At 36.3% G+C, this 16,264-nt stretch overlaps 2 protein-coding genes across 2 annotated transcripts; one reads left to right on the top strand and one right to left on the bottom strand.

Annotated features, from left to right (window-relative positions):
• Positions 1–2,446: 2,446 nt before the first annotated feature.
• LOC103440770 (probable ADP,ATP carrier protein At5g56450) lies at positions 2,447–5,534 on the bottom strand. Its single transcript, XM_008379469.4, has 2 exons — positions 4,909–5,534; positions 2,447–3,346 (listed from the first exon to the last, which is right to left on the bottom strand). The coding sequence occupies exons 1-2, from the start codon at positions 5,236–5,238 to the stop codon at positions 2,714–2,716; spliced, it is 963 nt and encodes a 320-aa protein (XP_008377691.1). The 5' UTR covers positions 5,239–5,534; the 3' UTR covers positions 2,447–2,713.
• A 3,252-nt stretch (positions 5,535–8,786) lies between these two features.
• LOC103440769 (protein indeterminate-domain 7-like) lies at positions 8,787–12,250 on the top strand. The gene is made up of 4 exons (XM_029106762.2): positions 8,787–9,134; positions 9,269–9,766; positions 10,053–10,449; positions 10,945–12,250. Exons 2-4 carry the CDS (start codon positions 9,577–9,579, stop codon positions 11,954–11,956), a joined length of 1,599 nt encoding a protein of 532 aa, XP_028962595.2. The 5' UTR covers positions 8,787–9,134; positions 9,269–9,576; the 3' UTR covers positions 11,957–12,250.
• Positions 12,251–16,264: the final 4,014 nt, after the last annotated feature.

Here is a 16,264-nt window from a genome sequence, read left to right as displayed (position 1 = left end):
ATGCAGTGCGTTTGATTGACTCCATTGGCATGGTGGACCCCCCTCCCCCTCCCACCACCACCTCCACCACCACCACCTAAAATCTTACGAGAAACCTTTTGATATGTTTGGAATACAAGTAATACATTATGTGTTATTATAAAATAATGTTATTTATATCATGTTTTTATATCATATTTATATACAACCTTAGCTAACATCTGATGTGGACAAACCACATTATTTGAAAATTTTGCAAAACCCAAAGAAATGAAGGAGAAAGACTTCTCGTATACCACAATTATTATTAATTAACTAGTTTATCTTAATTATTAGTTTATTAAATAATGAATTAAATTTAAAAATCTAATTAATTCAAATGATGTGGCTGTCCACATCAAATGCCACCTAAGGTTATATGAAAATGTGGTACAAAAACATGGTATGAATAGCATTAATCGATATTATATAAAAAGAATGAAGTTTTATTATTTAAGTTGTTGATTTTTAACACAGGAGCATTTTCGTCACCATCGTAAACTTTCGTGTATATTTACCATAAACCTAATTAACTGCCACATATTTTTTCACTTAACCTTGTTTTTTTTTTAAATTGAAAAATTAACATTAAATGTGAAAGTTAATTACAGTGAAGTGAAATGACGCATGTCAAATAGTTAAGTATATGGTAAGCATACACCAAAGTTGAGGGTTTAAAATGGTGAGCAAAATGTTTCATTTTTAACTCATATATCTTTCAACTTGTATAATAACACATGATGTTTTGTTCCAGATTTAAAGATCTCTTGAAATTTTAAGTCTCACGTCAGAGGAATCTCCTTGATATTCTCTTACAAAATTTTTAAAAAAAAATCAGAAAAATATGAAGGGGAAAGAAAATAATACACGCCCCTGAAAAAAAAAAGATATTTTGTTGATATTTTATAAGGAAAACAAATGAAAAGGGCTTGAAAACTTTGAGTTTTAATGATAAAGACAAAATAAAGGGTAAAATGAATAGTACCATGTTTGACTTTTTAGTGTAAAAATGTGATTTTTCATTAAAGTGAACCGTACCATAGGCTTTTCGTTAAAACTCCCTATTTTATAAGCATTAATGGAGTATTGGGCAACCCAATACAGTGATGGTTCCTTAATGGTAGGGTTTTAGGTTACATTTGCCCTAGTTTAAAGGAAAGGGATTCTCTCAGAATCCCTTCCATCAAATCCATCCAAGCAATTAATTCATATTTTTGAAATTTGATTTAACGACTAAAGTTATTATAACTTTTAAAAAAATCTCCTGTTTGTAATTGTTGGATCAAATTTTAAAAACTCGAATTAATTGATTGGATGGATTTGGATCCCTTTCCTAGTTTAATGCGGCAAAAGTCACTTTAGTGCAACACTTTAGTTTTATAATTCATTTTCTCTAAGTTGTGATGTCATTCTTGCTTGGGCTCCATTTCTTCTATTTCTTTATTATGCTAAAAAAATTTCATTAGGTCTTTTATGATTACAACAACTTTCACACTAATATAATTGACGATAATTTGTTACAAACTTTAAAAATATAATTTCCTACTACTTATAGAAATGCACGTGATGTACACTATGTGTTCCGATCACAAAGAAAAATTTATTTTGCCCCATCAACAAGGCCTAGTGCCTTTTTATTTATTGGTTTTAAAAATATGAAATATATTAATTAATTCTAACAGAAGTTAAAGGTGCAAAATATCAAAAGAAACAGAAAATCTGTTTTAAGAGGCCCACTGCTTAGACCCGGCTTCTATGTCTCCCCACTTCTCATACACTTTCATCTCCTCTTATTTGTACGATCACGGTTAAATCACGTCAACATATTACATTACTATTGTTTTTTGTCTTATTATCTCTATAAAAAATTCAATATAAAATGTTGACGTGGCTTAACCGTGACCGCACAAAATAGGAGATGATGAGTGTATAGGGAGTGGGAGGGTAGAGAAGCCGGATCCCACTGCTTAGGCTTCACACTGTGTAGTCACAGGTAAAGCCTCCCCCAGATTGTTTAGTGAGTGGTGGTGACGCCAGCATCAGGACACTACAGCAAGTGAGATTATCTACTAATTAATTTATCAGAGCTTTCCATCTGATTCATTTAGCATCAAAACTAAGGAAGTTCACCTGTAAAGAAGAAAAAAATTGTAAGGGAATCACAAGATGAGTTTGATCTTGTGGGTGACTGTCATTCGTTCAAAGCCGTCAATAAATCCAGATCTCATTGCGAGATCCAACGCTCGTGTACGACGACTATGAGGCATCATGTAGAGTATATGCTGATTGTCTTTATGTACAAAAACAACCAAACATTATTCTACTAAGTGAAGTCGAATCTTAAAACGCTGATGCGCTCGGTTTTGGGTCAATCTTTTGTTAGCTCAATTGTCTTTATGTGATTAGCAATAAAAATGAAGGCAGCACGTACAAAAGTTTGATACTATCAAACCATTGAATTTAGTTTTTGCCAACATTCACCGCATGTTACAAAAAAATCAGTGAATAAATTGCCAGAGCCTCAAAAAGCTTTAGGTGGCAAAGATGAATGTCATCGCTGCGTGTTACTAAATTACAATGTCGAACCCATCTGCACTTTACAAAACATTTCCTGCTGTAATTCCCATTTTTCTGTCGTTCTAGTCCTAAATCTCTAATCTTTTGTTAAGATAAGGCGACGGGGAATGATTTCGTGCTATAATCCACCCCAATTCATGAACTTCTTGACCTCGTCGTACAAAACCAAGATGGCAGCTGCGCCGGTACTCCGAAACACGTTTGAAACTGCACCGCGATAAAATGAAACCACCCCCTCTCTCCTATATATCTGCCTCCAGCAGTCCAATGTGTTATCGTACATCCGCTGTTCCAATCCAGACTGCATCATCATCCGCCTCCGAACTGTATCAAGTGGATACGACAGCAACCCAGCAGAAGTTGTGACTGCCTGAGCCACTACCCAACGCTGCCACAGTGGCAAATCACGTTTAGAGTCTTCTGACAAAATTTCCTTCATTGTATCAAAACCTCCAAAGTATAGCCCCCGGTGAATGATCATTCCCTGTAAAGAAGCTGGAAGCCCTCTGTAAATCCCTTTAATCCCGTCCTTTTGGCGAATGGTAGACAAGAAATGGTATATGCCTTGAAATTGACGGACTTCCGTTCTTCCAATGTCAGCAGCCAGGCGGGTATGTGCAATATCAAGTGGGTATATTATTATCAATGTTGTACAGCCAGCAGCAGCTCCAGCAATGAAATTGGCGGACGGACCAGCCAAAAAATGACCATCTTGAGAGTGTCCAGTTCTTAACAGGTTCCTATAAAGATCCTGTTAAAGAAATTAATTTATAAGGATAATGCGCTAAATGATATGATTATGAAATCTTCATCTACCATTAAGAACTATTCCATCAACCGCCATAGCTAAAAACAACTAAATCGGCAGACCTCAACTGTGCTGTGTTAAAATCAAAATGGTATTAGGAGCTTTATTCATCAATTTAGAAATAAACGAACTCATTTAAATGAAAATTTGAATTACTTTGAACATGTAGGTACTGACTGACTAATCCAAAGATAACCACATCTTCTATATCAACTGATGCTACTTAGATACTATCTGATTAGAGTTAATGCTTATCTAAGTAACTCTCCTAATCAGTTTTGTCAGTAATTTCTGCTCTCCGAGTTTTAGATATGACAATAATATTACATAGGAGTTTGGACAGATACTATGCCACTGTGGATGCAAGAAATCCAGACGGATGGGTTTAGTGTTGTTGAATTTCTAAACTTCATGATCCCCTATGGTTACGTTTCAAACATACTTTTTCTTTTCTAATTTCCCTTTTCAGGCTAAACAAGAAAAGGTACCCTCCCGCCCAAGATCACAGTACTTACAGTGACGGAAGTTCAGATCACTCTCTTAGGAAAGTTTGCTTGAATTCATTACTGCATCAAAGAGAATGCCACACTTTTATGCTTTCGACTATAAGTCTTGGTTAGTGTTCACAATGCTTTCCAGACACTTGCAAGAACTGACTGTTTAGTCAATGACATGATAAACTTCTAACATTTCTAGAAAGGAAACTTTCCTCTTGCAAAAGAACAAAACCCTCTTCCTTCGGAGCATCCATGCTTAGTGAACCAAATCCCTCGTCTACACTCTGCTTACTCTGTACCAGATATCTCCAAATATTATCACGTAAAAACAATTGAAAACCACGGGGTGATCATTGGACCATACAAAACGTCCCTTAGTAATGGTGGAATGCAGATTGGCTACAAATTTGTAACAGTCCATGAATCAAGTTCTCCCCTTTTCTCTCTCCACTAAAAAGTTCTACCTAACAGCTAGCAACCGAGTACGCGAAGGACACACTGCAAGAAGTTGAATTCTTTGAGGAAAAAACGTACATTGGAATCCTTCGCTTCCTAACAAGCTCAATCACTCAACTAATGAACTTCCTAAATAAAATCTTGTTTCCGATAACTGCAAAGAAAGCCTATTCAAGTTCATACCACATCAAAACAGGCTGCATTGCCCGCGTTCATGAAATATCAACGAATTTTCTCGAGTCCATTGAACATACTATTGAATGGAGCAAGTCATGCAAACATAATCTTGCATACAGAACTTTAAAAAGCTCAAATAAGAACACTATTTCATCTTTATTTTCTTTTCGGTTTTTCGTATTACACCTGTGTTAGAATCTAACCAATCCAAAGGTAAATCAAACCCATTTTTTGAAACAAACAATTCCCCACCAATTCAGAGAAAAATCCAACCTTTTAAGAGAACAATCGAAAGGACCAAAACCCAGAACACACAATCATCCGAATCTTGAAAACGAAGAAGCAGAAGAATCCAAGAACTCAAAGAACATTTACCTTGAGGGAAAAATTGAGAGCGACGGAAGGGTAGTAGCGAAGGACGCTGCTGCCATTGCCTCTCCAAAGAGACAGGATGCCTTCTTCCCTGACCGTCCGGGTGATGCAATCGACCATGCCCTTGAACTTCGTCCGTCCGCTGCCGAGAATGGCCAGGTTGCTCTCCTGGGTCTGCAACAAAAGCTTGGCCCTCTCAATTGGGGCCACAATCGTGTGCACCACGCCGCCCATCACCGCCCCGGCCATCAAATCGCGTTGGAAGTTGGTCAGCCAATCCGGCGGCTGTGATTTCGACGCTTTCGCCTCTGGGTCGTCGTCATCTTTGCTCATTCTCTACGGGAAACCCCTCTTCTCTCTCTCTATCACTACGGAAAATGGAAGAAGCTGGAAATGGTGGGAGATTGAGCGGGCCGATTATCCATTTAATACCTATTAATTAACGAAACTAAATTAAACCCAAATCCCAATTTCCCCCAAAGATCGAAGCTTTATTGTTGATTAAACTGATTAATCAGATAATTAATTAAATATTGCTTCTTTGTTCCTGCTTTAGTTTAGATGCAGGAGAAAACGGAATACGCGCTGCACCTTCCGAAGTATCGAAGACGGCTTTTGGAGGGAAGGATAAATGCACCTCAGGATTGATGGATAAGTATGAGTTTTGTCTTGCCACGTATGCTCGAGAAAGTCCCAATGTCCAAAAGCTCAGTCAGAGCTGCAAATTTTTGAACGTAAGAAAAACTATTACTAAATGGGAGAGACTAAATAGGAATTTAAGAGCGAGACTTACATGAGACGGAAACACTATTATAAGTCATGTTTTGGATGGAAGAGGAGTACAAACTTATGTGATTTTAAAGTTTGGTAGGGCATTTGATTTAATATCTTAATGAATATGGTATTAAGTTCTATCAGTACGTTCAGATTTGAAATAATTCTCTTTTTAAAGTTATTGTAATTTGAAACTCTCTCCTGTTGAAACAAAAAAGGAACTTTGATATGTATTTCCAATTAAGAACAAGAATGGTCAAAAGATGTAAGAGGTGGTGTTTGATTTTGAACGAAAGTGTGAACTTGTCATTTGCGTGGAATAAAATGCAAGTAGGCAGATTAGTTTTTTTAAATACGAATATCTTTTAGTGTGGAATAACAATGAATGACTGAATGACATATTGTGAATGCACTCATGTTATAACCTATGTAATTATTTATTTATTAGTATTATATTGTAAGTTTATAAAATAGGTTAAATTATAGCGAAGGTTCCTGATCTATACTATAAGTTTAGTTTTCATTCTTGGGTTCTACTAATAGTTTCTCTCATCCTCGAATTATGTCATTCGTTACACTAGTAATCTTTTTTGTTAGCTACATCAACTTTTCTGTTAAATTGAGGATATAGTAGAAATTCATCAAAAAATAAGAAAATAATTATTTTTTAAAGATAAAGACTTGGCTCCTCAAGGAACGAGGAGGAACTCCTCCATAAAATACCTCGTGACTTATTTACAAAATTTCGTGCTTATGATCAGTACTCCTTAAAATTTGACCAAGTGATCTTAGTTTTAATTGATTTTTTGTAGAGATGATGTTTACATATGATTTATAACATAAACGGTTTTGATCAACATGAAATTTTGCTACGAAGTATTTCGAGGAGGAGCTCCTCCTTAACCTTAAGAAACTAAGCTCTTTTTTTTTTTTAAATAAATTATATATATATTTTTTTGGTGTGAAAAAACCACTATGCCCTTAAACTTGATGGAAGGACTATTTATGCAATGCATAGTTAAGTTAAAGACGAAATAAACTAAAACATGAGATAAAGTTCAAGGATCTTATAATTTTTTTTTTCACCCTAGCCCGGTGGCTCTAACTTGTTCTCAAACATTTGTTTTATAAGCTATTACAATTGGGGTGTGCTATCCACACACCCCTTTTTACTTCTCACACACCTTTTGTTAATTTCTGTTCGTTGATCTTCTTCAATTCATCTGATCCGACGGTCGAAAATTAGAAGGGTGTGTGAGAAGTAAAAAATGGTGTGTAGATATCACACTCCATTAGAATTAAATTAATAACACCGAGGCTTCTTAAAAAAAAAGGTAAATTAGTAACACTGTAAACAATAACTGATACTCAAATTTTCCTTGCAAATCACATAATTCAACAGTATGAGCCCAAATCCAACAAAAAACAATATTAGCCCAAGTATAACCTAACCCATGACAAAAAAGCCCATTTAAATTCGTTACATTCTTTGACTTTTTACATGGACGATAAATGAAAGGCTCATCAAGACAAAACAATAGCAGTCGGAATTGTCCTTGCAACAAGTTAAGTGGCTGACATCCAACCCAACCCAACCCATATGATTAAAAGTTTAAATCCCAATTTTTCCCCATCGGAAAAACAGTAAAATCTGAGGAACCTTTTTTGTCTGAACTGAAACCAGCAGGAGGAAGAAGATTATATCTAGTGAATCTTGAACTAGTACCCTTTTTATTGGGCTACCAAAAAGTGAACAGTGAAGTTGCATATGACAAATGAAAGCAAACAGAAATAGCATCTTAGTTTAGACTTTAGTCTACAAATCCAAATTTGGATGTTCCCTCATGAGATGAAATGAAGCAAGAATGATCAGAATAGAGCATCGTACTAACATATGTGTTATTCATGTTTGTAAAACTAACAAAGCATGAACAATTGGAATCAGTCAACGTATGTGTGCAATGATATTGTAGATTGTAGAACATAATATAATACTAATGTTTGTACTATATTTCACCAATTCAAAAAATATCAAGCACTCGTCAATTTTATACTTTTGGAGGGTTCATGTTGAGACACTCTTGCCGAAGCACATGAGTTTCTCTCTAACTATAAGACCAATCATAATGCGACACGTGTCAACATCAAAATAAAGCTTCCACATCGACCGTGGACGGGAACAAGGGACTCTAAATTATTAATGACCAACATCAATCCATATTTATGCGCTCAGTAATCCTTGACTGAAATCAGTCCATGTTTATGCGCTCAGTAATCCTTTTCCTATCACCCGTAAATATTGTAGACTGTAGAACCTAATACTAAAGCAGGAGTCGTCTGATTAGCTAACTGCATGTATATTACTGAGCTAGCTTCTCACACACACACACACACGCACACACACAAATAAACTATTAAACGATGGTGAGTTGTGTTTTACAAGCACTTGGGACCGGCCAACATAAATCTTAATCTGTTGCCCTATTCATTTTGCAGGCCAAGAAAATGTCAGAATAAAACAAGCTAGCTATAAGCTATGAATAATGTTTTAGTATTGGAGTTTGATTACAAAAATAATAATAGTATGAGAATGAGGACTGTTTTCCATAAGCATGTCTCTGCTGGATTAATGAATATCCAATCATGCTTATATATTTAAATGATGGGGCTGCGGATGCACAGATCAAAGTTAAAAAGGTTTTTGCATTATTTTTCCTTTCTCTTTTACTCATGATGTTAAAAGGGAATAATCAACTTCTTATCATATTCTATCCTCTCTCTCTCGATCTATATATATCTAGTGTGCTGTGTGAAATCTTGCTGTAGTTTCACTTGGTTGCTTTATTTCTACTTTTATGACAAGGGAAAGGTGGGGTGATTTGAATAAAAAGGAAACTTAAAAAGCTTATACAATAGAATTTAATTTGTAACGGTGATGTTATTTAGACACACAAGACTGACAAATTAGCTAGCTAGTTGGCAGCTTGACACATTTTCTAATACACAGGTGAACCTTACACATAATGACCACATATATTAAAGAAATTGTTATCAAGCATGTCAATTTTGTATGTTGAAATATTGAATTTGAAAAGATGAATAAAATTATTTAACAAGTAATTTGAGGGACTGGGAAGAGAACAAAGGAAAAGACAGAAAGTGCACGTCAGAACAAGCCTGTTGGTTGGGCTGTGGTGGTGGATGGGTGTGGAGCTCCAAAGGGAATCCGTTCTCATCCATATCTCGCTTTCTCTCTCTCTCTCTCTCTATTTTTCTCTTTCTCTCTCTCTCATGCAAGACATACACATGTCTTATAATTAGTCTTTCTGTTTATGACACAAAATTACCTGATTTAAATTATACGAAGGTTTTTCCTTGAATTTTTCTTGGTGTTTGTCTGCAACTCCACTCACCAGCAAGTGGCTCTTGCAGACATAAATTTAATCAAGAGAAAGGTTGGTGCTACTGTATGCTAGCTAGCTACTTGAAAAGTTCATGATTCTTATTTTTCTTTAGACTTAATTATATATAGCTCCTTTTTTTTTCTTGTTAATTCTCTCTTTTCATTACTGGTTGAATTTTCTTGAAGGGTTTGATGGTAGAGAGAAGATAAATCATGAGGAAGAATAGCTAGAGGAGAAAGGAATTGATGGGATTTGTGTGAAGCTGAATTCATCTGTTCATATTCTTTTTTACATATAATTATTTTCTGAATTAGGGTTTGCAGTCAGATCTAAATCCTGTCACGTACAGATATGAAAGTTTAGATCTATTGCTCAATTAATCTTTCATGAAACTGTCTACAAATAATTGTTGTCATCCTATCCTATAAATACAAAAGTATAGCAAGTCCTGTAATTTAGAGTAAAGGGTGTTTTAATCATCAATAAAGGTTTGATGGTGGATGAGAATATGTCAAATTTGACTTGTGCTTCTGGTGATTTAAGTGCTTCTAACTCAAGCATCAGAAATGAGTCATCATCTGCTGGCACAGTCTACCCTCAGCATTCCGCATCCTCAACACAAATTCAGCAGCAACAAGCACCGCCACCGCCAAAGAAGAAGAGAAATCTCCCAGGCAACCCAGGTCTCACCAAATCAAAATTAATTAGTAATTAACCAACATTGATACAGAGAAATGACTTCTGCATATCTACTTTCTCCTTCTGCATATTCTGTTTATTCTCCGTTGATTTATTTAAAGCTTTTATTCAATTCCAAAGTCATATATAAACATGAGTGTACATGAGGATTAAAGGGTCCGGCAAAATCACATCCTTTTATTTATATACATCTCATGCATGTTAATTTAATTGTTTATTTATTTATTTTAGTTTTGGTTTTATATTATTAAAAATTGAAATTTTGAGCAGACCCGGATGCTGAAGTAATAGCCTTGTCTCCAAAATCACTGATGGCAACGAATAGATTCGTGTGTGAGATCTGCAACAAAGGGTTTCAAAGAGAGCAAAACCTTCAGCTTCACAGAAGAGGGCACAATCTGCCATGGAAGCTAAAGCAAAGGACGGGGAAGGAGGTGAGGAAGAAAGTGTATCTATGCCCGGAACCGACATGCGTCCACCATGACCCGTCGAGGGCTCTTGGGGACTTGACAGGGATCAAGAAGCACTTCTCTAGAAAGCACGGTGAGAAGAAGTGGAAGTGTGAGAAATGCTCAAAGCGTTATGCTGTTCAGTCAGATTGGAAAGCGCACTCCAAAGTCTGTGGCACAAGGGAGTATCGATGTGATTGTGGAACCCTTTTCTCTAGGTAAGAGCATTACAGGTAACTAATTATTAAAATAGCACTAACAGATAAAGATTATCACTACATTAATTAGTTTTTAAGAAGCAACAACTTATGATTAATTTCTATAGAACTAATATCTGTACGAGAGTGATTAACTAGTTTTCAAGAGTATCAAATACTGCAAATTAATAGCGGGTATCAAAGGATAACCTTGATAATACAACCTTTGTGAAATGAGAGGGAGAGAGGGAGAGAATCAAGCTAATTAGCTTTTGAGTTGTGATGGGTAACATATATAAAGTGATTAGTGTAAGAACCTTTAATGTGTTACACACATACACACATCTGCTATTCTCTTTTGTCCTAAAAAAACAAAAAGAACGAAAATACAAAAAAGTCCATATGTGAGAGAGAGAGGAAAACACTGTTTAAGTTACTTTTCGATGGTTGTTTTTTGCTTGCTCTTTTTGTTTTCTTGTGATTTGTTTTTTGATGATGGGGTAACTCTGCGCACAGGAGGGACAGTTTTATAACACACAGAGCCTTTTGCGATGCTTTAGCACAAGAGAACAGTACAAGCACTGCAGCTGCCAGATCAGCAATGCCAGCCTCAATCAACCCTATTCTCTCCTCACTCCCCCATATCCATAGCCATGGCCTCCAAGCTCTATCAGCTGTCAAGAGAGAACAAGATCAGCATCAGCATCAGCACCAGCACCAGCAGCACCAGCACCCGCAGCACCTTCCACCGTGGCTTTCTTGCTTGCCGGAAGGTGGCGAAGCCGCCAGCCTCCCTACTATGAACCTCTCTGCCTCGCCATTATTCTCCACCTCTTCATTCCAGCAATATTATTCTTTTGACCAAAACCCTAACCCTAGCGGCTCTTCTACTACCCTACTCCCCGATAACTTCCAAGTTCAACAAACCCTCGCTCCCCCTCACATGTCAGCCACCGCCTTGCTTCAGAAGGCATCAGAAATGGGTGCCACCATCAGCAAACCCTCCCCTTCCCCATATTTTCTCAAACCACCCACCCACCAATCCCACCAAGCTCACATGTCCAACGAAACTTCGCGTGACCAAGCAATTCTATTGGATGATGGGTTTGGAAACAATGAGAGTAAATCTTCACTCCTGCATGATATGATGATGATGAGTGGCTCTCAGGGTTTTCATCATGATCGTCATCAAGTCTCATCGTCATCGTTCGGAGATCACCCTCAGCAGCAGCAGGCTTTCAATGGAATTATGGTCGACGGTAATTTCGTCGAGATTAATAATAATAATAATCCTCCACAGAATTATAATAAACCAAGAAGTACTGACAACAACAACGAGGGTTTGACAAGAGATTTCCTGGGACTTAGAGCGCCATTTTCATCAGCAGCATCACATGGCGGCCATGGAGATTTTTTCAGTATTAATATGGCAGGGCTGGATCATCACCATGTGAGTACTTCTTCTCCAGCTGCTTATAACAACAATGGCCCGCAGAACGATCAGAACCAAACATCGTGGCAAGGTTAGTTTGGTCATTTTAAGCATGCAGTCATTACTTTCCCTTCTCTGTAGAGAGAGAAAGAGGCCAGTTACAAACTTACCCTGTCTGAGGAATTCTTGAATCTTCTGGTAATAGGCTGTTTGAATGGTGCCCCAATCTTGCACTATTCGTTCTTTTTTTCCTTGCTTAATTATTTTAAATATTTGGTTGTTTTTATAATAATTTGTTTGCTTACTTTGCAATCAGTGTGGTTGCAAGCCACCGACAATGATATATCCCAACTTCGAGAAAATAATATTAAAATCAAACAATTGGTTGTAGTGTGACGTGGTGCTCTATAATGGATACATAAAACTATTTTTTGATTAGATAATTTGAATAAAGGGAGTTTTAACGAAAAGCCCACGGTACTGTTCATTTTAACGAAAAACCACATTTTTACACTAAAAAGTCAAACCTGGTACTATTCACTTTACCCTTTATTTTGTCCTTATCATTAAAACTCAAAGTTTTCAAGCTATTTTCATTAGTTTTCCTTTGAATAAATTGTTTGAAAGTGCTTTTAAAAACGTATATATTTATGTTTGCAGAGAAAATTAAAAACTCTTTTGAGTTAAAAACAAAAAACAAAAACACGCTCAACATAATTTCACCATTATATTAATAGAGTTCTATTAATTTCGAGTTTGACTCAATCAAATCAAATATGTCCCTTAAATACACTCCTTCGCTTCAAGGAGAAACCTTTTATTCTAATTGAAAAGAGATAGTGGGTTAATTTTATTTTGCGGCTGCACTAAAATAAAAAAAGTCATGATTTTCTACGTAACCAATGTTGAGAATGAGTCTCATATTGACGAAATGAGAGATCTTACATAAGCTTATAAAAGAGTTTGACTATTCCTCATATTGTCAATTGGTGGAATTAAGCCGCTCGTAGTTTTTAGAAAATTTGGGTTAAAGTGTTTTAAGTGAATTTGGCTCGGAATAAACCTAGAATTCGCCTTGGTTTTGGAGTTTGAGTTTGCTTCTAAGATTTCATACTAAATTGCCTACGCACCCACGTAATTCGTAAATTGGGTTTATTTGCGTGGTCCTTGGAAGTTAATGAAAGTGGTCTTTTAATTATTTTTTTTTTCTTGACTGTGCAATGTTGGTGCTGTGGAAGAGGATTCCACTTTGGGATTTAGACTTCTTTCCTTGGACTGAACAGCACAATAGTGGTCTCCTGACGGTTTGGATGTCGCGGCGCCATGAGAAACACTTGTGTACTGCTTCTCTTATTGGACACCAAAAATGGAATTGCATATGCGCTTCTTTGGTTTGTGTTTCGACAGGAAGCAATAAGAGTAGGACCTTTCTTGCTTTCAAATTTCTTTGCTTTGCTAAATCATAAGCCTTGTCTTCATGAAGGAAATTATTTTCTTTCTTTTTGTTGTGTAGCAACGGCCCCACTCCTTTCTGGCATCAAAACTTCACTCACAATAGCACTCTCTCAAGCCCTTGTTTCCTTTTTCTTTTTTTTTTTAATTTTCTTTCCCTGACATTGCATCTTGCTCTTTATTTTGTTGGCTGACTCTTCATGTCAAATACAACCGAAAAGAAAACCGATCTTCCTCTTTCCTATGACCATTTTCTTCTTTTTTGTCGCCTTTTTTCTTTTTCTTTTTTCAAACGATAGATTTTGTTAGATTAACCTCTGACGGGTCTGAACCTACACTGTCATACAAAGGCTCAACACCTTTCCACCACTGTAAAGTAAAGTGCCACTTGCTTTTGCATTTGAGCAAATGCGCAGAGACAGCTGAAATAACAGAGACGTTGAGCACCTCTCTCTTCTGCCTCTTCTGCCTCTAACGCACCCAGAACGGAAGGACCTGTGCCACTTCTTCATCACTCGCAAGTCTCCAATTGATTGCTTCATTGCTTCGGTTTCATCCTCTCCTATTGATATTTGCAGGATCGAAAAGAGAATAAAATTTGGACGAAACTTGTACCTGCAACGTTAGAGGAAATTCCTTGTCGATTCCCTGGGGTATCGAACAAGGGGATCGGAGGACAATAATATGATACATGATTTCTCTGTCTTCATTTCCTTTTCGGAAGAGGGGAAACAACCGAGGAACAGCACCCTCAAAGAGTTTATGAGAAACGTAAGCAAAGTGTTTTACATAAAGAGGAGTTTGTACCTTGAATTTGCTGCTGTGGAGCTTTGATTATATCGACTCTTGTCGTAGCACTTGCACTTACGATCACGGATTGCACTTTAGATCTCCTACATTGGACCACGTCGGATCTTAACCCCATCCACTATTGGGCTACAATGCCATGATTTTTTTTTATGCTTCAACACTTTAATTTACTGGTAGATGAATTCAAATTTGAGCGCAATAGTTGTCAAAGTAACCAAATCCAGATCTCTCTACATTAATCTATTAAGTAGGTAACTTTCAATTTATGTTTCAGATTAGCGGTAACAAAACCTAAATTACTATTAAGACAATACTTGCATTCTCGATCTGAAAAGATCAACTTGTATATGGCACATACCGCCATAGTAGCATCCCGTGTTAATCATACATGGTCACATGAAGAGAAACTAGTCAACGATACATGGTCACATTAAGAGAAACTAACACATGTTTTTGTATTATTGGAACGAGACGTCATAATAGTGATATACTGCTATTAAGTTGTTCTCCCCAAAAAAGAAAATGCACATATCCCACCCTAATAACAAGCTTTATATGAACTTGTTTCAGAATTTGTGATGTATCCAGATTATCAAAGGAACTATAATACAATTAGTGACCAGACCAAATACAGTACTGAGAAAGATTCGAGAGTAGTGTACTGCAGTACTGAATATTGATGTGTTCATATCATATACATGTAAGCTTTTTTTTCTTTCCGGAATATTGTATATCTGATTTACATGTGCATGTTCAACGCAAAAAGTAGATGCCTGTGCAGTGCGCAGCTGCTCCATAGCTCTCGTGTTAGTTTCAATCCCGAGGCTGTGAAAATATAAAAGCAATGTACAAACCCCACCGAGTTAGCATCTCCTTTGGAAACTGATCATGTTCATACTGCGACTTGTACTTGTGACTACGTTTAGTAAAAAAAAAGGTTTTACAAAGCTTATACATTGTAAAAGTGTTTGTTGAATAAACACTTATTCATGAAGTACTTCTCAAGTTTTTCCTAAGGAACGCTTGACTTGTTAATACAAATTTCAACAATTTACTATAAAAGCACTGATAAAATACTTCGTACATAAACATCTCAAATGAATCCTAAGAGATTGATGCTAGAAATAAGTTATAATACGAGCTCGTTTGGATGTGCTTTTAAAATGACTAAAAGAGCTTTTGGTGAAAATATTTTTGGAACCAATTCTTAGTAAAAATACAAGTAAATTATGGAAAAACACTTGGTTTTGGAACCAAAAAACATTTTATCTAAAAGTACATCCAAAAACGCTTTCAGTTATTTTAAAAGCACATCCAAACGAGCCAAATAGAGACAAAAATATGCCATTGTGGATGTTTTCTTTCTTTTCCCACCCTTTGGGCCTTGGCAACTGGTTACTTGATGACTAAGGATTTGGATTCGGCCGAGGCAATGGTCTCATTTATATTGGGTTGTTGGTTCAATCACTTTATGAGATTATATGTAGTGTCAATCACAATCACAGGTCCCAGAAATAACCTTATGAAGATTGGCCGGTGAAATTTGCACCACATTCTAGATTCTAGACTCCCGTTTCCCCACCTTGTTTGATAGACTGTTTTTATTTCATTTACTTTTCGTTTTTGATTAAGAACCAAGGCAATGATGTAAACTTTATTAGTTTTAAGTTTTGACGAAAGATAATGACAAAGAAGAATCGAATATATGACATCGATATTAAAAGTAAATATTCTTTACTATTTTAGTTACATATTCTAAGCTTGTTATGCATATTTGCTCAAGAATAAAATGATATGTCTATCGAACCCATTAGTACTACTTGAGCTACACAATACACATTCTTTGTTTGCTAACTTGGGAGGCCTTAAGTTCGACTATTATGAATGACGAATTTAATATCTAATTATAATGACCAACTCATTTTGTTACTTAACCCAAATCTCTAATCCTCGGTATCGTTTGTAGACAATGCTTGTGTAGGAATACTTTCCATACCTCCAACTCCAAAGCTAGCAATATATAGCAAAATTCCATCAATAACAATTAACAAAACCCCAACAAAAAAAATAAATAAATAAGCGGACGATGAATTTCAGGCAAAAGAAGGGTCGGTGTCCATCCATGGAATCCATCCCTTCAAG

Source organism: Malus domestica, chromosome 08 (genome assembly GCF_042453785.1).
Source record: "Malus domestica chromosome 08, GDT2T_hap1".
Lineage (NCBI taxonomy): Eukaryota > Viridiplantae > Streptophyta > Magnoliopsida > Rosales > Rosaceae > Malus > Malus domestica.
This window is presented reverse-complemented; position numbering and strand designations above follow the sequence as displayed.